Source organism: Lepisosteus platostomus, chromosome 25 (assembly GCF_059453375.1).
Source record: "Lepisosteus platostomus isolate fLepPlt1 chromosome 25, fLepPlt1.hap1, whole genome shotgun sequence".
Classification (NCBI taxonomy): domain Eukaryota; kingdom Metazoa; phylum Chordata; class Actinopteri; order Semionotiformes; family Lepisosteidae; genus Lepisosteus; species Lepisosteus platostomus.
Window position 1 is genome coordinate 12,642,094 of NC_142635.1, and position 26,319 is coordinate 12,668,412.

Below are 26,319 nucleotides of genomic sequence, written 5' to 3' on the forward strand. Positions count from 1 at the left end.
CACCCTACTTTTTAACGATATCAGTAAAGAAAACAAATCGGCACACATCAAGTTTCATGTTATGCTTGAGTACAGTTTTCTCTGGCTTCTGTGCCTTTTGCCAGTCAGGAAGAGAGGAAATGAACGTCGTGGAAATCTACCGAGTCAGAGAGCAAATCTTGTTAAAGGAGAACCCATCTCTCTTGTCATTGATCCGTATACAGATAGCTAAATTAACCCCTTCCAAGTATAGTGTACCATTTATTGAACAGCCTGCACACATTGTTTTCTTAAGCCTCGGTACCTTGTTCATTATTTTAGAAGAGACCAATTTGAACTGCTGAAATTACCGACTTAATGAGAGGCAGATTTGCTTGTACAGTGTAGACTGTTAATCGCATTGACCTTGACTCGTTATAGACAGTTTTGAATATATTAACTACCAGGCCAATTATGCGCTATGTCTCTGGGGTTAACTGAAATGGGGGGTGAAATGAGATAATTCATTTCTCATAAAGTACTACACATTTTCATTATGTTTTTTTTAATAACCTGGACCAGCGGGCTCCATAACTCGTAGCTGTTGCTAAAAGACGCCCGAAAGGTGCTTCCAGAATTGAAAGTGCACTGAAAATGTTTAATGCCAAGACCTAAATTGCATTGAATTGCGGCTGTCCTTGAAAGCACTACTCCTCAAAGCGCATTGTCGTTACTGCACGATTGGTAAAGTTGCTCAAAAGCATTCATTACCCTTCTAGAAAATGAGTACCATTTGGTTTCTCAGTACTGTAATTATTTGGGCGGGTATCTTTTTTTTTTAACACCTACACGGTTTGCAAGTGTCCTACTAATGCCTACGCGAGTAGCTGCCACTATGGACGTGGTTGAAAAAGTGTGCCTGCCCCTTTAACTGTGTGCTGTGCGCTCTCTGTTGTGCTGCGATTTGACAGCTCTGCGTCCTGCGCATTCCCGATTATGGCCCTCTGACTACGAGAGGGCTCCAGTCGCTATTCCGGGAGCGCTGTTCACAGGGACTAGCAGCCTCTGAGGATACCAACCGTATCGTTTTCGGCTGAAGTGGAAACCGTAACTATACAAGAAAACAAGGAGTTAAGATTACAGCTTCCTCGCTGGGTGTTCGGCACTGTGGGCACAGACCGGAGACGAAGAGGAAGGGGGGAGAATTTAAAAAGGAAGATATATACAAAATAATGTATCTAAATTATTACTAGTGTCGTGCTTGCTCTACAGACGCTGGCATTACTGCGTATTAAACCTTGACAATGATTTTTTTTTGTTAAAAAAGGAAAACTGGTTGCATAGGTTGCCGTTTAGATGTAGCGTTCGTAAATAATCCTAACCCACTAGCTATTAATGATACTGTAACTACTGACGCGATTATATTTGATGGACATTTGTGGTTATTATTTGAACACGGCTACAACAACAAAAAAACATCCAGGGGTGACAATATCGATATAACCCACGTTGCAGCTAATACTATCAAATCAACTACGCAAATTCCGTGCATCAATGGAATATTACACAAGACCGAGGGAGCGGGTCTGAATGTGGATTCTGAAATAATGTGGGACGTTAACCGGAGCAATGTAAGGCGACATAAGCTGGGCGGACTGAAACACCTGCGCTGGTAAATTCTCATGACTAAAAGTGGTCAGTGGGGAAACTGGTTTTCACACACACAAAAAAAAAAAACACGAGCGAGACAACGAAACGAAGGGTAGACACAGAAGACGGATTTTTTTCATTCTTTCATTATTTTTTTGTGCACTTTGCATACCTCAGCCATGCATCTTTCTCGACGTCAAGAACATGACGCCAGGACCCCAGTTATCTAAACACACGCGAAACTCTCGACAGGAGAGGAAGACTTTATTTCACTCTTGGTCACAAATAACCAGGGCGACCCCAGAAAGCGCCCTGCAGCTGAAAGTGTGCCGGAGACCACCGAATATGCGAATATTAAACACAGAGACATTTAATGACATTGTTGCATTAACGTAAGCCTGTGAGAATATTTGTGTATTAACGCACGTTTATCTATCGTACATCATAAATGATATGAATATACATAATGTTTACATAATGTTTACCGTACTGTTCATACATTGAATGCTGTATATTATTTAACTCACGCTCAGCTATAGGTTCATTTCGGATGCCCTTTTCAAACATCGGATGTCTAATTCAAACATCCTTTGCCATTCCTATAATTTGTGACTGCGCCCCAGATGACTGACATATTTCATTGTATCATCATCCTAAGGACATAGAGAAGAACAGAAGGAAAAAGAAGCAGGCGTTCTCCTTTTTTTTGTTTTGGCTTTTGCTGAATTCGCACTCGGACTGCACGTCAAGCATCAGCTCCCAGTACTTGGATAAGGGTGGATATTAAGCATGGCACTAGTACGGCTTCAGGATGTCAGCTGGTTCCTTTTAGTTGCGCTCTTCTTCGCCTCCGTCCTGACTGTACTCTCGTGGCTGGTGCAGTATTCGAGGGGAGTATTGCGACGGCGGACCGGCCGCCTGGGCTACCAGCGCGGCGGCTCGGTCTCTGTGCCCGGGACCGCACCTCGCCAGATCCGCGCCGGGGGCGTGTGGGGCTCCCTACTGAAGCTGGGGTTCGGGCTGGACGGAGGAAGCGGGGTCAGCGGCGAAAGCGAGGCAGGGGTGACGGGCCTGTTGTCATCCCTGTTCGCCTTCAAGTCGTTTCGGGAGAACTGGCAGCGGACCTGGGTTCGAGCCCTCAACGAGCAAGCGTGTCGGAATGGGGTGAGTGTCGTGACATTCCCAAAGCGGGCGGGGGATCTTGGTGTGATGCCTGATGAAGACGCAATGTCCTTCAAATGGACATCATTATTGAATAGGTAGATATTTCGGACTGCCTGTCAAAATGAATGCATTTCTATTCATATGTCAGCTTCAAATGTTTTCTTTGGGAAAATGAATTAAATGTCCAGCATCGCTGGATTCCGCAAATTAAAGCCGCCCTTTACAGTGACAAGCGAAAACGTCTCACTTTTAAACTTCTATCATGCTCTAATATTGTTTTCAGTATGCTCTACCGTGAATCTTTGTGCTTAGACTTTGGGTGGTAGTTTGCAATATCATTTGTAAGTAAGGGCCAATGCCAATGTCTGTCGATAAGTGTTGATTTACAGCAGCTTACTTTTCGTCAGCACAAGAGATGCCCAGTGCTGTCTGTGTGGGCGCAGGGATATTGATGGGTGGTGGGAGTTTTAGGACATGATATGTGGGCATGTTGCTTATCTGTAAACTGTGCTCTTGTGCTCATCTGTTTTACAGATGAAGGAGATGACGACAATAAAGAGGGAAAATAGTCATTTTTAAAATGAACCACGGAGCTAACATTTTAATCTCCTCTTGTTAGTGCTTCTGAAATGTAATTACATATAAGTGGCACAGACTATTGTTAATTTACTGTAAATCAAAACCTGGACTGTTTTAGGCCATGCAAAGGTTCATTTTTGTATTGCAATACAAAATGCAATAAAGAGAAGACAAATGTTGAATAACACAAGCAGACAAACTTAGCTACACAAAGGGCAGACCCCCAGACCCACAGAAACATGACTTGGGCAAGAGCTGGAACCCATTTCTCATCTCTTCACAAACCAGTAAGAAGAGATATAGTGAGGCACACACAAGCCAGAACTGACAAATACACTAGCCATTGCAGCCTGTACCATGTTTCTACTCGGGGGGACAGGCATTTACAGAGTCACCTCAAAAATAGCGACACGAGCAATCAAAGCACTGGTTGTGCAAGGGATCACTTTCTAACGTCTTTGAGCCGCTTTCAAGATCAAGAAATGGACCAAAGTCAATGCAAACTTAGTCAGACATGCACAAGTAGCAGCCCCAGAAGTGACACCACCCTCCTGTGATATCTAGACAGTGTAATACTCAGCCACAGTAGGGGACTGGCCTTTTGGCATAGGGGAATTAACCACTGTCTAGAGAGCGGTGCTGTGCTAGGTCAGAGCCTGCGAGAGATCAGGGTAGGGGCAAGATCCCAGCAGGGGCAAGGGGAGCTGTACACAAGAGCGCCAATGGTGACCACAGTTACTGTCCCCACCAGAAAATACAGTCACCCCCCCGCTCCCCCCCCTTCTCCCTCTCCCCTGCACCCACTGGCTGTGGCAGAAGCATCTACTCTTCAGAGGTCCTTTTGTTTTGTTTTTCCTCCCCTGCACTTGATCTCTCCATATAAAAGGCGGGACGAGATGCCCCATGGACATGAAATAAAATCGGCAGGCTACCCTTTCCGCCACCCATGTGTGAGGCAATAGAACTCGCTGGGATCAGAGCAGACGTTTGTGCAGGAGGGCTCTCACACCACAGCAGGGCTCTGATGATGTGTCACACACCCTTGACCTGTGATAGTTTATTTGCCATTTATGAACATGTACCTATATTAACATTAACTATGGAATCTTCTTTTGGTGACTTGCTTTGAAGTTAGAAAACGTGACTTCATCTCCGAAAAGTCACTGAAATCCACAAAGCAAACCAGACTTTTCACAATGCTGAATCTACATGATCAAAATCATGAGTGTGTTTTTGACTTCTGTGGATTTTGTACACTTTCCAACCTATTCTACAAGATCCACTTTGCAGTGGTTATTATAGGTACTTCGGATATTTGGTGCTTCAGGCAGATGCAACGCAGCTTTAAATGGAATTCTACCAGGAGATCAGTCTAAAAAAATTCTCACTGGCCAAAGGTGTCAGATTGCCTTCATAAAAACAATGCGATTTATTTTTATAGAGGTTTTGAAATGACGTTTACTGCACAGGCAGGGTGAGATTAATCATCAATTAAATTCATGTCATTTCCAGGATTCCCAACTCTTTCCGGTTACAGCTATTCTATCCGAAAAGTCTTACAATCCAAGAAACATTTTTTGGTTCAGCACTATTTGATATCAGTTTTTTTTTTCAGTTTAATACTGATGTTAAATCTGATTAACCGATTAAATCAAATTTGAAGAGCAGCTGATAGAGAACAGGGGCTGGATATGACGGTTCTCATAGGCCACAGGGCTTGTGGCTTTTGATCGACCTCAAAGCTCCAAATGAAGTCAAAAGCGTTCAAATTAGAGGCTCACCTGGACAGATTTAACGTTTTCGTGAGGTGGTTTAGAGCTTGCTATTTTAAAAGCCAAACCAGACCTGTGCGTTTGTGTAAGACAGCCAGCGCTGTGGAAGAGTGCTGATTGTGTGCAGTGACTCGAACGATCCCACCTGACAGGCTGAGGGAGCTGGGGAGAGTCCACACAGGTTACAAACCTCTGGCCCCCTGGGAAGAGCTGTAACAGGGGAATATAAAACGTAACACCTAGTGAGAGGTGCAGTAATAAATGCCAGGTATTTACCTGCTGCTCGGGGAGGAATGCTGTTGGGCCAGAAGCTCAGTCAGCCCTGGCCTTGCCCGACATGTTCAGAACACAGAACAGTCACCATGAGTATGCTCATCAGCAGGGCCCAGGGCTGGCTTTTGTTTTGATACAAGCGGCTGTATTTTGAGAATTCAGCTTTGCGATAGAGGGAGACATTCCTGAAAACCTCTTCGCCGGGCTAATCACTGCCAGATTCAAATGCCATTGATCACTTAGGCATCAGGTTAGTCTTGTCTTTTAGGGAAGGTATTAATTCCAATGGTACTAAGAGTCCCTTTGTTTTGTTGTCCATGTCACGTGAGCCTGTCACTGGCTGCAGAACAGAGACTGGTCTGGCCTATCCCCCATAACCACAAGATCTCATTCACTCGCAGCACAGTGTGTGTAAATACCTTGGACCTGAAAACCAGACTTGCAAGTTTGTACGGAATGACACACTTGAGCTGAGGGCAATATCGGAGGTTTCGGCACATTCAAAAGTAATTCCAGTGACACCAGCCTGTCAAATAATGTCTCATCTTTTGACCAGTTTTGTTGCTTCTTGCTTACTAGACAGCTCTGCATCCACCAACAAAAAACTGAATACAGTTGATTAGCACTGTCGAAAGAATGCAGAGACAGCAGAAGTTCCTCTGTGTCTTATGTACTGTATAACAACCCGGATACCTGCTTCGTTTACTGTTTGGCGTTCCCACATTTTCACTCGTTTCGGAAGACTGGACTTGCCATAATCCTGTCACCTAAACAATGGAGATAGCCTAGTTTGGAGCATAGTTTTGTGAGCCTGTTTGAGAAACGATGAGGAAGGTCTGTTTAAAAAAAGGGGGGGATTTGTGCTTGAGCAATAAACATTTACACTTCAGTGTTTCAATTAAAATATTCTCAAATTGGAAGTATATTTCTATAGTCCTAAACAAATCGCAGGGTCATTTAAATACATTGTGTGCATACAGGCAATGCATTTAGAATTTGTTTGTTTTTTTTTGCTTTAGAGGTTTTTAAAGCAAGGCGCAAATCTAATACAGCCCAAGTAGTTCATTTTGTCTGGATCCACATTGTCGAATTTGAAGCAGCCCGGTTCTTGAGTTAATTCAGGCTCTGAATTCAAAGCTTTTACACCTTTTCACCCCTACATCACCACCCCTCCTTTCTGTGCAGTAACATACCCAGCTGATTCCCCTTCTCTCTCTCCCTCATTGCTCAGAGGCAGGCCTGAGCGCCTGTGATGACAGCTTCCTTGAACAGCCTCCCCTGCATTAGTGCAGCTCTCCCCTGCTCTCTCCCAAGCTCTTGACACTTTTAAACAGCGCTTGCTAGCCACTGAGATTCGCAAACACATTCACAGCCTGCAGGCCTTCACTGTACCCACTGTGCCGCTGAACACACTGCAGATCCACACTTCCGGGCTGAGCTAGGGGCACACTGCAGATCAGCACTCCTAACATTGAGATACTGAACATCGTGCAGCTGAGCTCTCTCACGCTTAGCTACTTATTGCACAGCAGCCCACTGCTGAATCCTCTGAACTACTGAACACACTGCAAATCAACACTCTTGCACAGAGCCTAAAAACACCTGCAACACTAACCATCGATCTGCCACAGTGTGGTTCAGTACTCTTAACACTGTAGACTCACACTCATTCATTGAGCTGCTCAACACCTTCTGCTATAGGCTATAGGCACATCTAATTACTACAACGCATTCTGTTTTCTTAAAGCCGTGATTTACCTACACATCTCTTCAAACACAATACTTCCTAGAGTCACCTTGGGATCACAGATGAGTAATCAAAATGGACTGCGAAGAAAGTGTTATGAAAACGTTTTTCCTACTTTGTCGTGTCATCTGGACTGAATTATGGTCTGTTCACCAATGGAGTCGCAAGATGGCTGACAAGGTTTGACCATCTGTCTGTTTCTTGGGAAGCTGTAGCATAGACACAATGAAAAGGTTGCTTAGTTAAGCCTGAGAACTGTGGGACAGAAAATGGCCACATTTTAAAACCTATTATACTGTATATGGCCAAGGAAATAATTCCACATGACTTCATCAGAAATACAAAGTTCCTTATTCTGGCTGTCTGTGCAGAAACTGCATTGTTCTACATCATATCATATAACAACACAGCAGGAGGTGGAAGACATACTGTATTTGTGGGTGGTATTTATCACTGACCCTCAAGACTGTGTTGATCAAGACCAAAAAAGTTAGCTGCATCAACACCGCTGTACAAAAGCACATTGTCTCTGAGCATTCAACTGCCCATTTAACAAGTTTTGTTTGGCCCAAGAGGCTAACAGGCACCTTACTGTTGTTACCTGGCTGCCCTGTTCATTCAACTGGCTGCACTTCAAATTACATGCTGAGGAGGGTAGTCAGGCAACTGAGCACTGCTGTGTGGTGTGGTATAGTGTTACAACTCAGAAGAAAGACATTATGAGCAATACCTATTATCTTGAGAACCAACAGGGGGGTAACATGACTTGAAATCAGGAGAAAAGTGCTGCTTCATTCAGTGTGTACCTTCACATGATCAGAAGTAGCGGAATGAATCTGAGGCCTGAGTCAAATTACTGGTGCAGAAGAGGTTTCTAGCTGTATGCCTGATGTATGTTGTTGTTTTCGTTGCAATAATAGAATAAACACAGATTCATTCAACATTTTTGAGTTGGGGTCTTCAAAGGATTCAGCTAAACTAAGCTCACAATATTACAATTAAAACAGTTTTGGGCGCAACAAAAAGAAAGCACTGCAATTGAAAGCAAAACTCCTTACACGCGTCTTGCATGGGGTGACTTTTGAATCCTAAATATTGAGCTGTAAAATAAAATGGCAAAAAGAGTCAAATCTTTGCCTAATGTGTAATATGTTTTGGGAGATGTCAGACCATCTTCCCTTCTTAATCAGCACTTACAGTGCCCTCCAGAATTATTGCGGCCCTTGGTAAAGATGAGCAAAAAAGGCTATGAAAAAATGATTATTTTGTTTTTTCTTTGAATAATTGTACCTCACTGAAAGGTTAGATTTTTCTCATATTTTCAGTGTAAGATCAAGCCGATAAACAACAAAGACATTTTTTCATAGCCTTTTTTGCTCATCTTTACCAAGGGTGCCCATAATTCTGGAGGGCACTGTACTGATTGAGATGTAAGTGCCGATGATGACTGGTGTAAATACAGTGATCCTGGTGAGCTTTTCCCCTTCGACCATCTTGATTGTTGGTAATATGGTAACCGTAGCAGGGGGGGGGGGGGGTTTCACTGTTTCGGAACAGTTTCGAACCTGCGCCACGCTGAAGAGCAGGAGCAGTGCAGCTGTTGACTCCCACGCTGTGACAGCGCACAGCTCCGCCTTCAAAGCCCGGCTGTGCAAAAAACCCCACAGAAGCGCTAAGGAGCTTTCTACCTCTGTAATCCTGGGATTTGGCAGACGGCCATGGCACAGCTGGCCAATGTGTGGTGTTACGGACAGGACGCCCTCTCAGGGCACACAGCACCACGCAAGCTGAGCTGCATCCCTATCACTACACACAAGCTCTCATAGACAAGCAGCCTATAGGTGACAGTTTAGACTCAGGCCAACATCTGTCTTTATTCAGTCCTTGCAGATCAGTCCTTTCAGATGATCCATTTCATACCAGGGAATTACCAATGGCTTTTCCTCCAGCAATTTTTTAGAGCAGTGATTAGGATACAGGGACGTAAAAGCCCTACAGCTATTTTGCACACATTTATCATGCTCGTATCATTGATTCAGCCTCGTTTCAAGAATAACAGCTGATTTAGCCTGCATTCTAGGCATCCAAACCAGACAGGGGGAAATCTTTTGCCAGACTTTTACTCCTTCGTTGCCTGTATGGATACTTGGCTTTAAAGTTGGGATTTTGGTCTTGTGTTGCATTTGCTGCACAGAGAGGCAGGATGGGAATGGGTCTGGAAGATGCATTTGTGCTTCTCAGTTTCCCCCTGCAGACACTCGTTTAGGGACACTGCTTTAACAGGGGGGTTCAGACCAATCCACTGCATCTTTGCCCAGTGTGCCCCACGGCATTATTGACATAAGGAGCACATGGGCATGTGTGAGTGCCGAATGAGACACGATGCTTTTGCTCCCTTGTGAAAAGAGGCTTGAAGAGCTGTGTCCTGCATGTGCCTGTTGTGCAGGATTAATAAAAAAGAGGTCCCGTTTTGTCCACAGTTTGGTCCCGTTTGACTTTCTACTTGCGTACACTTGCAAACAATATCCCAAGGTTGCGAATGTACTAGTCTCATTTCCTAATAATAACAGAGTCTAAAACACGTATGAGCGGGTGAAGCATTTTTATACGGGTGGTCCTGTGCCTCTCAACACACTTTTGCTGTGCTAGACTTAATGCAAACCTGATTTTTTTATACAAATCTCTTCATCTACGAACCCAGCTACGCCTCCTCAGCCAGTTAACATGAGGACCTAGGAGTGCAGGAACATTTCTAGAACAGAAAAAAGGGAAAAGGGGTTGAGAAATGCCATACAGGTACTTCAGTTGCCCACATCAGTGCCATAGCCACTATATTTAAAACAGATGACCAAATTTAGACTTTAGACAGGTGAACTGGATGGCTTTTGGACTGTACGCGTCTCATCTTAAAAGGCCTACTGTTACTGGAAATGTCATACTCTTGTTTTCCATGCACTACTGTACCATGCTGCTTCTAATAGGAATGTCATATTACATGCTTGTGGAGAAACACAGTGCACATTATTCATGGAAACACAGGACTGTAATTATGTGCTGGAAATGTCCAGAATTTTAAGACATTAAAGATTAAGAGCTCTGCAGGTGACTGTTCAATTGTACCTTTTGCCTGGGGGCTTCTAAAGGGTTTTGGAGCTGCAGGACAACTGCACTTTTTTAAAAAAACCAAGTGCTTCACCCTCTGAGTGTAGCAGGTCCTTGAGGAGACTAAGAAAAGTGAATTCATTTAGCATCAGAAAAACAGATCGAGCTGGGTGCTCATATCTCACTATTTTTGTGCAGGGGAACACCTTTTGTGCAGGAGAATCTCTGTTGCTATGCACGAGTCTGTGTGTTTGAAACGTTTCCCTAAGATAGGCTGTATTTTGAAGACATCAGCTGGTGTCACTTTGGGGTTTAGGACAAGGCACATATTTATTTTTGCCTTCCTGGCATCGACACATAAAAGTCAGCCTGTGCGATCAGAAACGCAGGCCTGCGCGCTCACTCCTGAAGAAAACACTGTGGTGCTGTGCTGGATGGGTCGAGCTCTGCCTTCAGGGGGTTGATATTTTTGGTGTGCCCCGAGGCCTCTTGCAGCAGGGCGGGGCTGTGGACAGCACGCTGCTCCTGAGCCCTGGGTGACCCCGAAATCCAAACACCCCCTCTTAGCCTCCTACTGCAAAATGATACTCTCTTTCCAGGTGGCTGTTTTCAATCCCTGCCGGTTGGCCACTCTTGCAAATGTGCGACTCTGTATGGAAATTGGCAACCCACGGACACTTCAAAGCTGAGCACACTTTGTGCAGCCTTCCCAGCTTCCCCTGCTGCGCTGACAGGATCAGCGCTTAAACCATTTTATTAAGCACCTCTGTGCTCTGACTCGGCCAGTGCGTTGTTCCCCACGTGGTTCTTAAGCATCTGCATTAAGGTGCCTGAAACACATTCCTTGAAGTCTGCAGAAGGCGTGTTCATTTTTCTTCCCACTGCCGTTCGTGAAAGGAGTGCTGCGATTTGCAAAGTGAAAATGCTCTGGGCTCATGCAAATATATCTGAAGGGCCTTGTTTGCATTTAGCTTAGTCAGAGCTTGGATTTACTGTGTATTGCAAGACAAGATGATGAAATCTTTTTCTCCTACAGTACCTACTGCAAAAGCAGCATGCATACATGTACTGTATATATGTGATAAACAGTGACGAAGATAAGGAAGGACCAGAATAATGAAATTAGCATAGATGATTCATTCACAGTTATTTAAACAAAGCAATGAGATCTGAAAGGAAAACACTACCTTTCATTAGTTTATCGTAAATGGAGGCATTGTAATACATCCTAATTTATTGTTGAGTCAAGGCCATAAATTGGTTTAAAATAGCACACGTGGATGTACCGGTAATTTGTGTGTATATATAGACAGACTCGCTGTATATTAAGGGATAACCTTTATTTTTCTTTTCTTTGGTCTATGAAAGAAAGTTCGGGAGTGAAGGAGGGGGATGGCGAGTGTAATTCGTGACAATGGGATTTGATAAGCCCTCCTGAGCCGGTTGTATTACCTGATTAAAGCTGCCGAATGAGCTCTTTGAACGGTGCGGCTAATCTGGTGGTTGAGGGACACTGAGAAGGCAGGAGAGACACCCTTGTGAACGGCAGGACATCCTGCTCCTGGTGTCCTGTCCCACCCCACAGCCCTGATGGCCCCACCGGGTTGTACAGCCACGTCAGCTAACCTCACTTCTGAAGTCCACCGTCCTATTTTATTCTGAATCCTTTTTGCGTGCTGCACGAAATCATGCCGGAAGAGGTAGGAAAAGGTGACTTCATGTTATACAGCCACTCGGTTTGGATCTTTCTGGGTCAGTACTTGTACAGGGTCGTGATTCGGCAGGGCTGGGGCTGTGGTAGGTTGCTGGGCAACATGTTTGTTTTGATGTGAAGCAAACTATAGATCTGAGACTGGGGAGGTGACTGCATCTAAACTGCATGGGCTAGGATCTCCTATGGTTCCTCTGCAGGTCCAGGCCTGTATTAATGCTTCTTTAAGTGGAATACCATCAGATTAATTGTTCATCTCCTTTTGTGCGCTCTGGTGTTTTGGTCAGTGCTGAGTTATACATCTATGCAGTCTAATGTCAATGGTCCTCACTTTGAATATGTTAGAGGAGATATCAGAACATCAGATAGGTCATTTGGAAACAATGTTTTACCTCATAATGATACGGGCCCTCCCTCTCCTCTCCTCAGAGCTCCATCCAGATCACCTTTGAGAACAGCCTCCAGCTCCCTTCCTCGGCCTCCATCAGTCATGTGACCTGCACGGACCAATCAGAGCAGAGCATGGTGAGCTCCCTGCCTTGCCCACCATGCCTGGGTGGTCACAGGAACATCAGAACAAAAGGAAGGTTACGAATAAGAGGAGGCCATTTGGCCCATCTTGCCTGATTGTTAGGTAGTTGACCTGAGGATTGATTCATCTCATCGACTCAATTTGAAGAAGCCAGGGTCTGAGTTTTAAGACCATAATTGGGTAGCTTTTTATGTACTACAACCCTTTGTGTAAAGACGTTTGGGTGTCTGTCGGTGCCTCCATTGACTTTTGAAGAGGCTTGTACCATGGTTAAAGTCTCAAAGTCTTTAAACAAGGCACTGAGCATCTAAAAACAAATTGTAGCCCAACTCTTAACTTGTGCCTTCCTCCTAAACGTGTCCCCAGAGCCAGAGAGCACTTTGAGCTCGGATTGGAAAGGTTACTGGACACCCCTTCTATAACCTGACACTTTTTCTGGTTTTCTCTCTCCGTCTCTGGTTTTCTCCCTCACAGGTGTTGCAGTGCCACTGCGCGGTGGACACAGTGGCCTTCCCAGTGACGGTCACCCAGCAGTCACCCGCTGCCGTCTCCTTGGATACTTATCAGGTCGCCATGGCGCCCATGGAAGCTCAGGTAAGAGGGATGTGCAGGGTTTGCATTTGTGGGTAAGAGTGCGTGTGTGAAAACGAGCCTGTGTGAAGTGCAGAGCAGATGGATTAAGGTGCTGCCCAGTTTCTGTGCTTCGTCTTTCGCAACACGATCGCTCAGTTGTCCTCTTCCCGTCTCTGTACGTCTAACTGGGAGACAATGTCCCGAAACCCTGGCATTTTTTTATCGAATGAAAGGAAATGAGATGACTTCCATTGCAGTAATCAAAATCTGTTGCAGAATCCGAATTCCATCACCCTGTTTTCCTTGAAAACAAGAATGAAATTGCCTGGGCTGGGCTAAAATATTGAGCTAAACTTCTTTCTCTTGAGAAAAGGTCATTCAAAGACGTGTCATACCCCACTAGAGACTCAAACCAGCACAAACGGTGCACTCAATCAGACACAAAATGGCAGCGCCGCTGGCTTTGTTTACATAAAAATAGTTTGCATCCTGGGTGCTGTGTAAGACTTGTGGACTACTCCCCCTGTGGATAGACCTCAGGCAGCTCCAGCACCTGGGTTCCTGGACTGACGTGAATTCAGCTGACAGCTTGAAGAAACAGGTTCAATTGGCCCGCACAAGGTTACACAATACCAGTGTAACCTGAACACCACATACTGAACTCTGTGTTTCTCTCCGTCTTCACCTATTTCAGTTGGTCATCTGCCTGGAGGAGGTGGAGGAAGAGGGCCTGCTGGTGTCCTGGACTTTCTCCCAGCAACCCCTGCTGTCCCTCACCGTCACCCCACGCAGGATCCAGAAAGACGTAAGAGCCAGGAACCCCAGAAGCCTGCAGTGCTGTGGAAACACCCCAGCGCTTGTCCACTCAGACCAGGGCTTATCTGCAAAAAAGCAAAAAAAACACAGTCTGATCGTTTTCCAAGCTTTTGTCTCCCTCGCGTTCTAAAAAGAAATTAAATTTCTGAGCAGAGGTACATGAGGAATTGATGGATTCAGACTACTTCAGACGCCTTTAGTGAACAGTGAATATGTTACAGCTTGCACACTGCTTTAGAATGAGAGGAAGTTTTTGAAATAGTTATATGGAGATCAAAAACACTGAACCTTGGGTTCACCAACCTTCTGGAAGGGACGGTGTATACATGATGTCTTACTGTTCGTGTCCGTGTGGTTTATGCTGCCCAGGTGAATGATGGGAGGGTGGATCTCGGCACTATTGGGGAGCTGGTGAGGGACACCATCGTCAGCACACAGCCAGCCATGATCATCAACCTTAGGGCCTGCATCTCCAGCCCTGCGGTGAGACACGTTTCCCAGCACGCTTTTCTAATCACTATGTCGTTACACAAAACTGCAGAAATGGTAAAGGAAAGGGGAATTGCAATGCTATTTGGGGGGGAGGGGGGTTTAGAAAAAATCAGCATTGATGAGTGCATTTCAAAGCACAACAAAAGTAAAATGTACACAGTAACTTGTAAAACCTCCGATTTACACTACAAAATAGACAATTTCCAGGTCTGAGCAGCGCCAAGTTCTACCATTCAGAATGAGGCAACAAAACTTTCAGTGACGTAAAGCGGCCCTATGACATTGCAAACAAGCAGACTTGTGAATTCATCTCTTGTAATCCAATAGAAACATTTTTCTGGACTTCGAGACGGTCTTGCCGACGAATCCTACTTGTTAACCGCGCGTGCAGACCACGTTGGCACATTCCTATGGTGAAAAATGCCTGCTGCACATTTAATTCCGCGCGCTGAGTTAATAACCGGCTGCAGTTCCCCTTTAAAATGTCTTTTCCCGTGGCGTGCAGGCGTTCGTGACCCGAACTCTTTTTCTCTCGCCCGAACCCCCAGGCGCCGGGCGAGCGGCTCGTCAGGCCCGTGCGCTCCCCCTCCCGCGCGGTCTCTGCGCGCAGGCTGCTGGTGCAGCAGCTCCGGGCGGCCGGCCTGAGCAGCGGGGCAGGACCAGGAGGTGAGACCGCACGCCCGCCGGGGCTCCAGCGCACAGCACTCGACTCCCACCCGTTTTGTTTAAATAAAACCGTCCAGTTGCAACAACCTCCCTGCAAGTCTCACATTGCGAAAACTTCATAACGAAACTAGGGACGATTGAGATCGCTGAGAAGCTAAAAATCCTACAAGTCTATCATTCAGATAGAATGCACGTGGGAGAAAATGCATGAGATTGATTATTTGTGTTGTAGAATTTGTGAGCCAATGTATTATTATTCTCAAGGAGCATTTGTTACGCCTACCGCAACACAATGTTGTAGTCCCGAGGTCTCCTGCTTCAACAAAACAGGCAATAAACCTTATTAAAACGTTCGGGAGCAGTGCGGTGCTCAGCGCAGTGTTTGACGGCTCCCCCAACAGGCCAGGGTGAGCTGTGCTGCGTTCTGGACCTGGATCCGCCCACACACCAGGGAAGGACCCACTTCCTGTCTTCCTCGGGACCGGACTGGGAGCTGGACTGGAACGAGGACATCACTCTGTAAGACACCAGTCACGTTAGAAGGTTCAGGGTGCCGTTGGCCCCACCTAACCTGTTTGTGTTGCTAGCATCAGCCTGGCCCACATGGCTGGGGAGCTTGTTCCAGACTCCCACATCCCTTTGCTATAAAGAAGTGCCCCCTGTTCTCAGCTGAAAGCCTGTCAGCCTAATTTCTTGTTCCGTCTTCTGGGTCAGTGGGTCCCCAAGCAGTCTATTGGGTTAACTCTGTGGCCCTTGAGGGGTTGGAGTACACCAGTGGTTCTCAACCTTTTTGGCCGAGTTACCCCCTGGGGAGTCGTCTCGATCCCCAGGAACCCCCTAAGATTATCGTAGGCATAGAACGCTACGAAAGGTTTTTTTTTACATGTACACTATGTATGTGCTCTATCATAGCGGAATGAAAAAACGAATCGCTACTCTTAAAATTTGAAACAAACAAAAAACAATGTGCATATTATTAAGACCCCAATATGAAAAAAAAATGAAAAAATAGACTTGCTGGGTGAATGTAATGAGAAACCCCCTCCCCGCTGCGATGTGAAATAAAAATAAAAAATAGTTACCCAGCAAAAAAAAAACAACAACCACCACGTCGCTCCAGCACCAGATCACACCTCAGAGCGTTTCTGCGGCTGCGTACAGATTTCAGCGGATAGAGGACACGCTCTGCAAATCGCGCTGACACCCCCTTTATCCTCATGACAACAGAAACGGGAATATCGTAAATATGCATAGATCATTTAGAATCTAAACGATTTCAGATGTAGCTGATAAATATCTTACTAAAACCTAAGCCCATGAAAAACCTGAAAAACCTGGATGCGACGCCCGAGGTACCCCTGGTGCATCTCGAGGTACCCCCAGGGTTGAGAACCACTGGAGTACATAACTTAGGCCCCTTGTGATCCTATCTGTTCAAAACTAAAAAAAAACCACCAAACATTTGTCCCCCAAAACAAGTGTTTCTCTTTCCAAGGAGGAGGAGTCTCAGGAGAGACGTTCGTACAGTAGTGCTCGGTGATGGTGAATTAGCAGAAGACCAGCAGTCTTGCTGAGCAGTCACTTTTGCACTCATTAGTGGAAATGCCTAATATCAGCATGTTTACAGTACTCACATTAGCAAATAAAGCATGGAATTGCTACAGGGTAACACTGTAACGTAGCCAAAGTGGAATCAGTCTTAGCATGTATGTGTTTTATGCAATGAGTGAGAGGGACAAAAAAGGGCTGTGCAGATTTGTAAACAGTGGTGACGCTGGAAAAGACCATAGCGTTTGAAACCGTTTGAGAGATTCCTGCAAAGCGATGTGCTGTTGTGTCTTTACAGGGATCTGGGCCTGAACACCAGGGAGCTGAGAGTGAGGCTACTGGAGAGGAACAGAACGAGCGGAGGAGAACGTATGGCTCTTTAAATGCAAAGTAACACCGCAAAATGCAAATTAAGCTCTAGTACTTTCCAGTGCTCAGTTTAAAACAATTATCCTTCGCTTACTACCCTTTTTCTCTGATGCCACCAAATCTATAAATCCTTAATCTACATGTAAATGAGAGATAGTGGTCAATCGGACCGTGCCTTGAGATTTTAGGTTTACTTATCTTCACTACCTGCATTTAAAACCGTAAGTATTCTTAAACGAATGTTTTTTTAAAAAAAAATACACGTGCACGGACTGTGACAGGTGCAACTGCGAGGATGTGGCGACCTCTTGTGGACAGATGTTTTAAGCAAATTGCTAAAGGAAGGATTCCGCCGTGAGCGACTCACCCCGTTCGCAATATTTGTATCGTGGAAGCAGTGCGATTACACTCAGCTATTCTGAGCCCGAAAGGGGACCCGTTTTCTCTTTCCTGCAGAGTTCCTGCCCGGCCAGGCCACTATCCCACTGGACATCGGTCAGAAGGCTCCCACTGGCCGACAGGTCCTTCTAATCAGTCCAGGCCCGGGACTGCCCTCGAGTGGCACCGTCTCTCTGGAGGTCTGGAACCTATAACATTCAATTCAAAATGCTTTATTTGTTCCCTTGGGGAGGTATACAACGCATAACAATCAAAAAACAACATTTCTGAGCAAAAAAAGTATATCCATACATGAAAACAGCAAACGGACCATAAAAGTTAGGTATTAAGGAAGGTATTAGAGTACATGCTCACTTGTAGAAGGATTTTAATTCAACGATCAGGGAGCTGGTCGCAGGAGAATCGTGTGATCTGGTCGCAGGCCGATCAGCCCAGATAGAACGGTTTTTGACTCGAGCTAGTGTCCGAGGCTGCCGATGTGTGGCACCACGCCCGGTGTCTGTCTGCTGACGGGAAAGGGGCGATTCTCCTGCAGCTGGTGTATCTGGAGCCCGGAGACCCCCACACCTGGCCGACGGCCACTCCCCTCCGCACCTCCCTCACCCCCACGAAGAAGGTGGAGATGGACCGCACCATCATGCCCGACGGCACCATCGTCACCACGGTTACCACTATCCAGTCACGACCCAAGCTGGACTGCAAGCTGGGTAAGGCCGCTGGTGGGATGGAGACCAGTCTCTCGGCACTGGTCACGGGGTCGTGGCAGCGATTCTCAGCCCTGGTCCTAGAACGGGGTGAGATCTTAATTAGGCTAACTGATCTCTAGGCGTCTGAAAGTCTTAAGATGTTGGTTCAGGTTAGTAATGGCCATCAACCCTGAACCAACTTCAGAGTTTCACACCTATGCTCATTAAGAGTGTTTCAGTAACTGGACATCTGGAGATCAGTCACTGTTCACAGCCATGGCGGTGTCTAGACACCATTAATTGGCCACCTGTTAAGAGCTATTTCAACAGAAATAAGGCATTTGGGAAGCAAGTGGAGGAGAGAATGGGTGGAGTTCTGTGTGTTACGCTTCTATGAACATTTTCTAAGCAAGAAGTTAGGAATATCTAATTAAGGAAATTAAACATAACTGATTAAGTCTCAGTGATTAAAGCCAAATTAAAAGCCAAGGGGAAATCTTCTCGGCCCAGAGCTGAAAATGTTGTGTAAAGCAGGGTTCGCACACTCATCTTCCAGAGGGTCCAGTGTCTTCTGATTTATTTTCACCCATGTTCTCAGTTATGTCGTTGAAAAAATCATTTAATTAGCTGTGTAATTGCAACACTTCTAAGCAGGCTGACTTATTCCCTTCATAAGGGGTACCGTTAACTACAGTATGTCTTGTGTAATAAACCATAAAAGACACGTCTAATTAAGACTATCGTGAGGTTAATTGTCGACGACTCACGTTGGGCCAAAAGCTAGAAAAGACGAGACCCTCCAGGATCAGAGTCAGAGAATTATCACAAAAGAAATGTCGTAAATACATGGCTTTGTTAATTGTGCGTCATCTATCAGGTCAAAGCTGCACAAATACATTTAAAAGATGGAAGCAGAGTTGTCTGCAGTTTCTTGAAGGGGAATTTAAACTTCCTGTTGATCTTTGCATTTGAGAAATAAGCTGGGTTTGATTTGCTTTGGGAAAGTGGCCTTCAGTGGAAGGCAGGTGGGACTGTCTCTGTCCTGGGTGGATCTCCTAACCCCCAGCATGCATTTCCCTCCAGACTCCCCCTCTTGCTCTCCCTCCAAGGTGGAAGTAACGGAGAAGAAACCCACCGTGCTTGCAGAGGAACTCCAGGAAGGGGTCTCCGCTACCACCAGCAGTAAGTCCCACGCATAGACAACGCTTCTTGTAGGGGAAAAAAAGCCCCTAAAGACACCACTAGCAATATGGGCCACACCAGCATTCAGACAAGTGATGCAGGCCGGGACAGAACAGAGCACCATCTGCCTCCAGCGCAGAGGGCTTACTGATTACATTCTCACAGGGGGCAAGGGGTGGGGTGGGGGCTGTGGTTAAATTTGAGTGCAATCGAGCAGGGGGAATTTGCACGGTTGAAGTGTGTAGAGCAATATAACGGGTTAAGTGTTATTTGGGGCACATACAAATGTGTGCTCTTAAAGGGGAACTGCAACGCTATTTTCATATTGAAGGGTTAGGAAGAATCAGCATAGATACGTGAATTTCAAACCACAATGAAAGTAAAAACATTCACAGTAACCTGTAAAACTTCCAAAACATGTCAGCGCCATATTCCGCCATTCAGAACGAGGCAACAAAACCTCCGGTGGCATGAAGCAGCCCTATTACATTGTAAACAAGCAGGCCTGTGAATACATCTCTTTTAATCCAATAGAAATCTTGCTCTTGACTTCGAGATGGTTTTGCCGATGAATGGAATTAACTTTTTAATTCTGTGTGCAGGTCACGTTGGAACATTTCTGCGGTGAAATGTCTGCTGCGCAACCCATACTTATTCTCTCGTTCGTCGCATTACAGTAGTCTTTACAGTGACTAGCGAGCAGGAAGGGCCGCTTCATGTCACAGTTCGTGGGAGCTCTCGCTCTTTACCCATGGCGAGACCAGCAGTTTGCGGCAACATGGTGATTCACTGTACTTTCACAAAGCTCACGGCTAATTCGAGATTTGTAAACAGGACGGGGATCAACCCTCTGTAGAGCTCTCCAGACAGTGCAACCGGGAGGCTCCCTTCCCCCTCGCAACAGCCGCCGGCCCTCGTCCGCTAAAGCTAAACTCGGTTTCCTTCCGTCGGGCAGCGGAGAGCCACCTCTCGAACGGGCTGGACCCCGTGGCCGAGACCGCCATCCGCCAGCTGACGGAATCGGCCAGCAAGGCGGCGAAGAAAACGCCCACCAAGAGGAGCACGCTCATCATCTCGGGGGTGTCGAAGGTCAGGCCATACGCCGCTGGGAGGGAAAACAATCTCGAGCAACGCTTTCGAAAACGGATTAGCCCAGCTGCCAGCACGCTCACCAGATTAATATAGCAGAGTATAGGCTTGTTTAAGAGCTCAAAGAATGTAACACTTCCTTTCAGCACTGTGAAGCATCTCATCGATCCTATCTGTAACAGTGTCAAACCTGAATGGTAGTGTGGCTTTCCATTGGTCAGTCCCGTTGTGCCGGCGAGCGCTTGAAGTTGTCACCGCCAACATGACGCCTCCCCTCTGCCTCCCAGGTTCCAATCATGGAGGATGAGGCAGCCCTGTCAATCAACTACGCTGCAGCGATGGACGCCGCCCTGCAGGGGGAGCCTGTCCCTGGGGCCGCCAACCACAGCGGGGCCTCCTCCCAGGGTGCCGTGCAGCAAGAGCCCGACGAGACCACTCGCTCGGACATCTCCGAGCGGCCCTCCGTGGACGACGTAGAATCCGAGACTGGCTCAACTGGAGCCCTGGAAACGCGTAGCCTGAAAGATCATAAAGGTACCCCTGTCCGATTTCTTATCCCTTTCTCTCCCTCCAGCACTGCCACTGAGTAGCCCATACCTCCTGCCACAGCTTGACATGTTTTTCTAACCCTCTCCAATTCGTCCTCTTCTCCCTCGTCTCTGCCGCCCGGTCCCGGTCCAGTGGGCTTCCTGCGCAGTGGTACCAAGCTCCTCTTCCGCAGGCGGCACCGGCAGAAGGACCCCAGCCTCAGCCAATCGCACGAGGACGTCTCCAATCTGGGCAACGGCTCGGCGGTGCGCAAGAAGTCGGGCAGCTTCTCTCGCCGCCTCATCAAGCGCTTCTCCTTCCGCACCAAATCCAAGAGCAAGACCAGTGCCAACGGTGGGATGGGCGGCGCAGAGGACTGAGCTGTTGGGGGGGCTGGGGAGGGGGGCGGGGGAAGGCAGACAAAGGCATGCAACGCAGTTTAATTCAGGAACCTGGGATAGATCCCTGGTGAACGCCTCTCGTACCAACAACCACTTAATCCTGGATTCCACGGAGCGCTGTGAGCCAATTCCTCTGGGAACGGGGCTTTTTAAATGTTCAATTCCAGACTGATGCCTACCTGGGATACCTGCAGGAGAATGGCACTGTTTGTGGCATTTTGACTTCCTCTACAGTAATAAGTCCTTATCCCCCACCCCCCCTCCCCCCACCAAACTAGCCTCACTGAATGCATCCAAAGTGTAAAGAGTTTTAAATACCCGGACGGCGAGTGGCCTGTACTGTTCATTTGTTAGAAGAAAGGGCCAGGTTTATTTTGATTGCACTATGAAAATGAGCAGAGAAAATACTCTATTTTTTAAAGGACTTTTTAAATCCTGCAGGGAAGGCATATTCTATCAATCTCACCACACGCTAATGGCCTCTTTATTTGATTAGAATTGTTCAGTTTTGACTACACTGCAATCAAACTGAAACTGCACATCACAACGAGTTCTTTACTTACAATTGCAATTCAGGTCTAACAGTGGCTAAAAAATTTATGAAGGAACTACATATTTAAAGGGTCAGTGCAATTGATGTACACAGGAGGTTACACTAGTCTGAGATAACTCAGGTATTCTTTAAACTACAGGTCCCATTGCTTGCAGTAGGAGAGGGGGAGACAGGTGTTGGGAAGGGTCACATCTTGGGGTGACAGATTTTGTATTTTTTTAAAAAAAGAAGAAATGATACTTCTCCACAGGTCTTCATTGACATGTAGGGTGCAGGAGAAAATACCCACTCTCTTTCACAGAGGGGTGTCTGATACTTTTTACAAAAATACACCACTGGAGGCATCCCAGTGCCTACACACACAGCCGCCACTCTACGAGCAGAGATCCAAGAGCCTTGTCCCAGATTCTGGGTCCAGTCTATCCGCATGCGAGGCTCGGAGTTCCTCCTTCTTTCTTGGGATCTCTGGTCATGGGTCTGGCTAAAAATGAAGCTAGGAACACAAGATAAAGCAAAGGGGGCAGAGTGGACAACTACGGGTTAGCAAGAAGGACTCATCTGTAACTGCAGTCGTGGAGATTTGGGACTCTTAAGCCTTCCTTTTTAGGAAGAAGGACGTGTGTAAAAATAGTGCCATTTACGGAGCACATTATTTTTGGGAAGTTTTGAAAGGAACCCTTGGATCCGCATCAAACACAGAACTGTTCTGACAGCAGTTGGGTCTCCTCTAGAGCTCTCTGCCTCCTTTCTCCTTTTTTTCCCCCAATTGGATTAAGATCAAATTCCTCAAATACCAGCCCCTGCCTTGTGAAACCTAAAAATGCCATGAAGAAGATGGGAGAAACGTGACCATCCATCATTCCCCACTCTATACAAGCGCCAGAAGTGAAAGATTGTAGGCCACTGAAGCTTGTCAGTATAAACCACATCTGAGAACACGGAAAAAGCTTCAGATGACCAAACAGTTACTGTATTAAGTGAGGAACACTCCACTACGCCGTGCTACGGTAAAAGGTAGTCTTATGGGGCATTTCAATAGCTACATTTCCATTTATCAGGGCCATCGGTAAGGAACACTAGCTACTAAAGCACATTCCAACATTCAGCATTTCTCAAAAATGAAACAAGGAAAAAATACAACTAGCGCTGAATGAACTCAGTTGAAAACAGACCAAGTGTCAGAGCTGCAGTCCATGTATATGTAGGGGCTGTGGCTCCCTTACTAAAGTACTAAAATCATTCAAACGAAAAGGAGAGGGAAGTATAATGAATTCCATGCAGTTCTAGAATATATGGAATTTATCACACAGTTGTGAGTGGGGACACACATCTATCATCCCTCCACTCCAAGCTCTTGGTTTCCGGCAAGCTGTGATAACTCACAACAAGACAATGCCTCAGATCTCGCAATCCTGCTTAGAGACTATTTTTCGTTAAAGTATAAACTGAAAACACTCAAATGTAACTACTGAGACGTGTAAACGTTTCGGATTACAATTCAAATTTTACAGAACTGGAAACCTACATTTACCATGACTTTGAAGCTTCTATACTGTAGAAACCAAGAGATTCGAGCCTGAAGCGTTCGTCCGTCCAGCCAAGCTTTATTGTAGGCATACAAGGAACTACAATAAGGACCATAATAGTTATAGTATCTATCGTAGTTCAAAGGGGATATGGCTCTACACAGCTTATATATACATTTCTCTACACACTCCCCCTCCTGTCTTTGAGGTAACTTTCTCACAACACTCCAGGACTCAGAAAGCACTTAAACCTTCCTTTCTCATCAGGAGTTTTGTGTAAAACTCAACATTTGGGCTTTAGTAAGGGGGGGGGGGTGCGGGGGGGTGGAGCATCTGTGCTTAAGCAAGCGTGACGATCAGAGTTTAGCATGTGAATTCAGGAGTTCAGGAGTTCACAGCTCCTACCACTATATGGGTACAGAGTAACATACAGATTCTGCTAGCAGACTCCATCACACTGTTCTCCTATGCCAGTGGGAGCATAAATCGTTGTCATTTTAAACTTCTCCTCAAAGGTGTTTCCTGAAAGAGGAAACAGAGAACCTTGCTGTAATTCTGCTGGGAGGTAGATTTACTGGATTTTTTTTTTAAAGAAGAAATGTTTAACTCCAATTCCGGAGAGGTGCAGAACAAGCAGGTTGCTTCCCAGAAGCAGTGAACATCAAAACAAAAAGACGCCGGTGCTGTAATGTTTACGATTGAGACAGACTGTGCAGGTGCACTGCAGGCACAGGCAGAGAAGAATCAATGAAGAGACAATACTGTTCAAGTACCTTCCTGTCAGCTGTGGCTTCTTAACGTTCATCACACACTGCAGAAACAGGGCCTTGCACTTGGGCTCCATTTACCACTGTCAAGACCTCAGACTGCTCTACTGTTGCATAACGGGCTCATTCTGAGCCTGTTACAAGGCAACGCAAACCCCTAGGAAACCAGACTGTGTAAAAGTCTCCTGCTGTAGCAGGCCAGTCTTTTGGCAGAGATGAATTCAAAACTCTTTGGCATGCTATACCTCAAGCCTGGGAGGTGTGAAATCTAAGATGAGCTAAATACCCCGCAGTAGTTTGGATTCTAGGACAGGTTGGAAACGATTCCAGAAAGCACTAGTTTATACCATGTCTCTCCGATTAGACTCTCTCGGAGTACCAAAAGTGCAAACCTGCTCCTGTTACAATTCAGTTTGCCTTTCATCGCTGTCCCCTGCTTCAGCTGAAAAACCCTGAAGGAACGCTGCTTCCTTTCAGCTGTGCTCCAAATCTCCAGTGCTAAGGGTTTACTCAATTCACCTCCTTGCTTGTTTAGACTTAACTAGTATGTTCTGCAAAGCTGGGGGTGTCAATAATACTCAAGAGTATGCTCTCCGACACAGAAAATGACACAGCTTTTTCTTGAATTGCTTGCCATTGTTTTATTTGGGCTTAAACAGCTTTTACTGTTGATCAATGTGAGGATGAATTTACACAGTTGAGAATGACATGCCCGCAATGAGCATTTTTGTCTTTCTATCTGACTGGTTACATTTCATTCAACATCTGTGTGAGGGACACTCTGATACTGATCCAGGGTTGATGCCAGGTACAAATCCCAGTTCCCCTTTTAAGAGCGGGGGACAAATTGACAAATACACCCCTAAAATAGGAAACTGAAATCAGTTAGACTCCAATTAAGAACTCAGCTAGAGTAAATTCCAGAAGGCAGTGTTTATCTGGTCCAGGGCTGGGTACAACTGCACTGTGTTGCAGTGACACACATCTCCAATCTTTTCCTTTCTTGCGACAGGGACCTTCATTAGCTAACCGAATTCCTAATGTGCTTAATTGGACAAGTTGAAGCCCTTCCTTGCTGTTGGAAATTTAACAAGCTTATAAAACCTACTGGACAGTGGCTGTGAGGGCTGGACTTGGTCACCTCTGCTGCGCAGCCTAAGCACTTGCTCAAACTCAGGCCAGGAATACAATTCTTGTTTATCTCCCCAATGGATGCCTGAGTTTATTACCCTACAACATCCCTGCCAAGTCCCTCACAATACACAGGCCTTGGAAATTAATAGAATGTGCACCCATCAGTAGCAAATGATATGCCCAGCACTAGACGACCACAGCTCTCTTGCTGCTATACACTGGGAACACACCATTCCATATATTACTGGGTTTGTAATTTGCAGTTGGAAGACAGGTTGAGGTTTGAGGTGTAGCCTGCTCACCCAGATAACATTACCCATTTTCAGGGTTTTAGGTTTCTGCAATCATGGTGGACAGAGCTGTGAGATCTGTGCTTTTGGTCTCCGATGGCATATAACCACTGTAAAAGTACAAACAGGTCCCCCCCCAGCTCTCCACTATCCCTTTTGAGCTACTCAGTTTCCTTCCCCCTGTGTCTCCTAACCTCAGTGTCCTGGTCAAGAATCCAGCAGGCTTGGCCTGTACTTGTGGCTGGTTCCCCTGTGCTGTGGTTCTCCCCTGCACTCTTCTGTCTCCAGTTCCTGTGTGCTGCTACGACAGTCCCTCACCTGCTGTTGAGAGCTGCTTTCCTGGATATTGTAGTAGTACTTCAGTTTAGGGAATCCTGTTTCTTTTACAATGCTGAATATAACAATGATACAAAAACAAAGCTTTTTTTTTTCTTTTTAAATGTTTGGAATCTGGTTTACATTACTGTAATGGATTTAATTTAACTTATAAATAAAGAATCAAACTGATATAAAGCATGCTTTTAATTGTGGGCTGGTATTTAGTGGGGTGGATGAAGTGTCCATTACTGCAACTAACAGCAGCGTCAAAACCTTCCAGCCTGACATAACTCTACAAATACCAGAAGCTGAACAGTACTGGGACAGGAGACCTCTAAGGAAAATCAGACTACTGCTGTTGCCGCAAGTGGTGTTGAGGACCAGCAGGTGGCGCTCTCAGAATTAAGAATTAATCTATTTTCTACCAAACAAGAACACTGTGCTTCTGGAGGGGTGGATCTTTAGGTGAGATGGTAACTAGAGGTTCTGACTAC

The 26,319-nt window shown here is 45.9% G+C and overlaps 1 protein-coding gene across 2 annotated transcripts; it reads left to right on the plus strand.

Annotated features, from left to right (window-relative positions):
• Positions 1-886: 886 nt before the first annotated feature.
• On the plus strand, positions 887-26,020 carry c2cd2l (c2cd2 like). Of its 2 annotated transcripts, none has more exons than XM_088619564.1 (14): positions 887-2,772; positions 12,386-12,481; positions 12,963-13,082; positions 13,756-13,866; positions 14,247-14,360; positions 14,918-15,035; positions 15,437-15,554; positions 16,882-16,952; positions 17,409-17,530; positions 17,887-18,058; positions 19,121-19,219; positions 20,175-20,308; positions 20,596-20,842; positions 21,030-26,020. In XM_088619564.1, exons 1-14 carry the CDS (start codon positions 2,398-2,400, stop codon positions 21,407-21,409), a joined length of 2,277 nt encoding a protein of 758 aa, XP_088475690.1. In that variant the 5' UTR covers positions 887-2,397; the 3' UTR covers positions 21,410-26,020. The 2 variants fall into 2 exon arrangements, with proteins under 2 accessions (XP_088475690.1, XP_088475691.1); XM_088619565.1 differs by having other exon boundaries at positions 898-2,772; positions 20,990-21,365.
• The last annotated feature ends 299 nt before the right edge of the window (positions 26,021-26,319 follow it).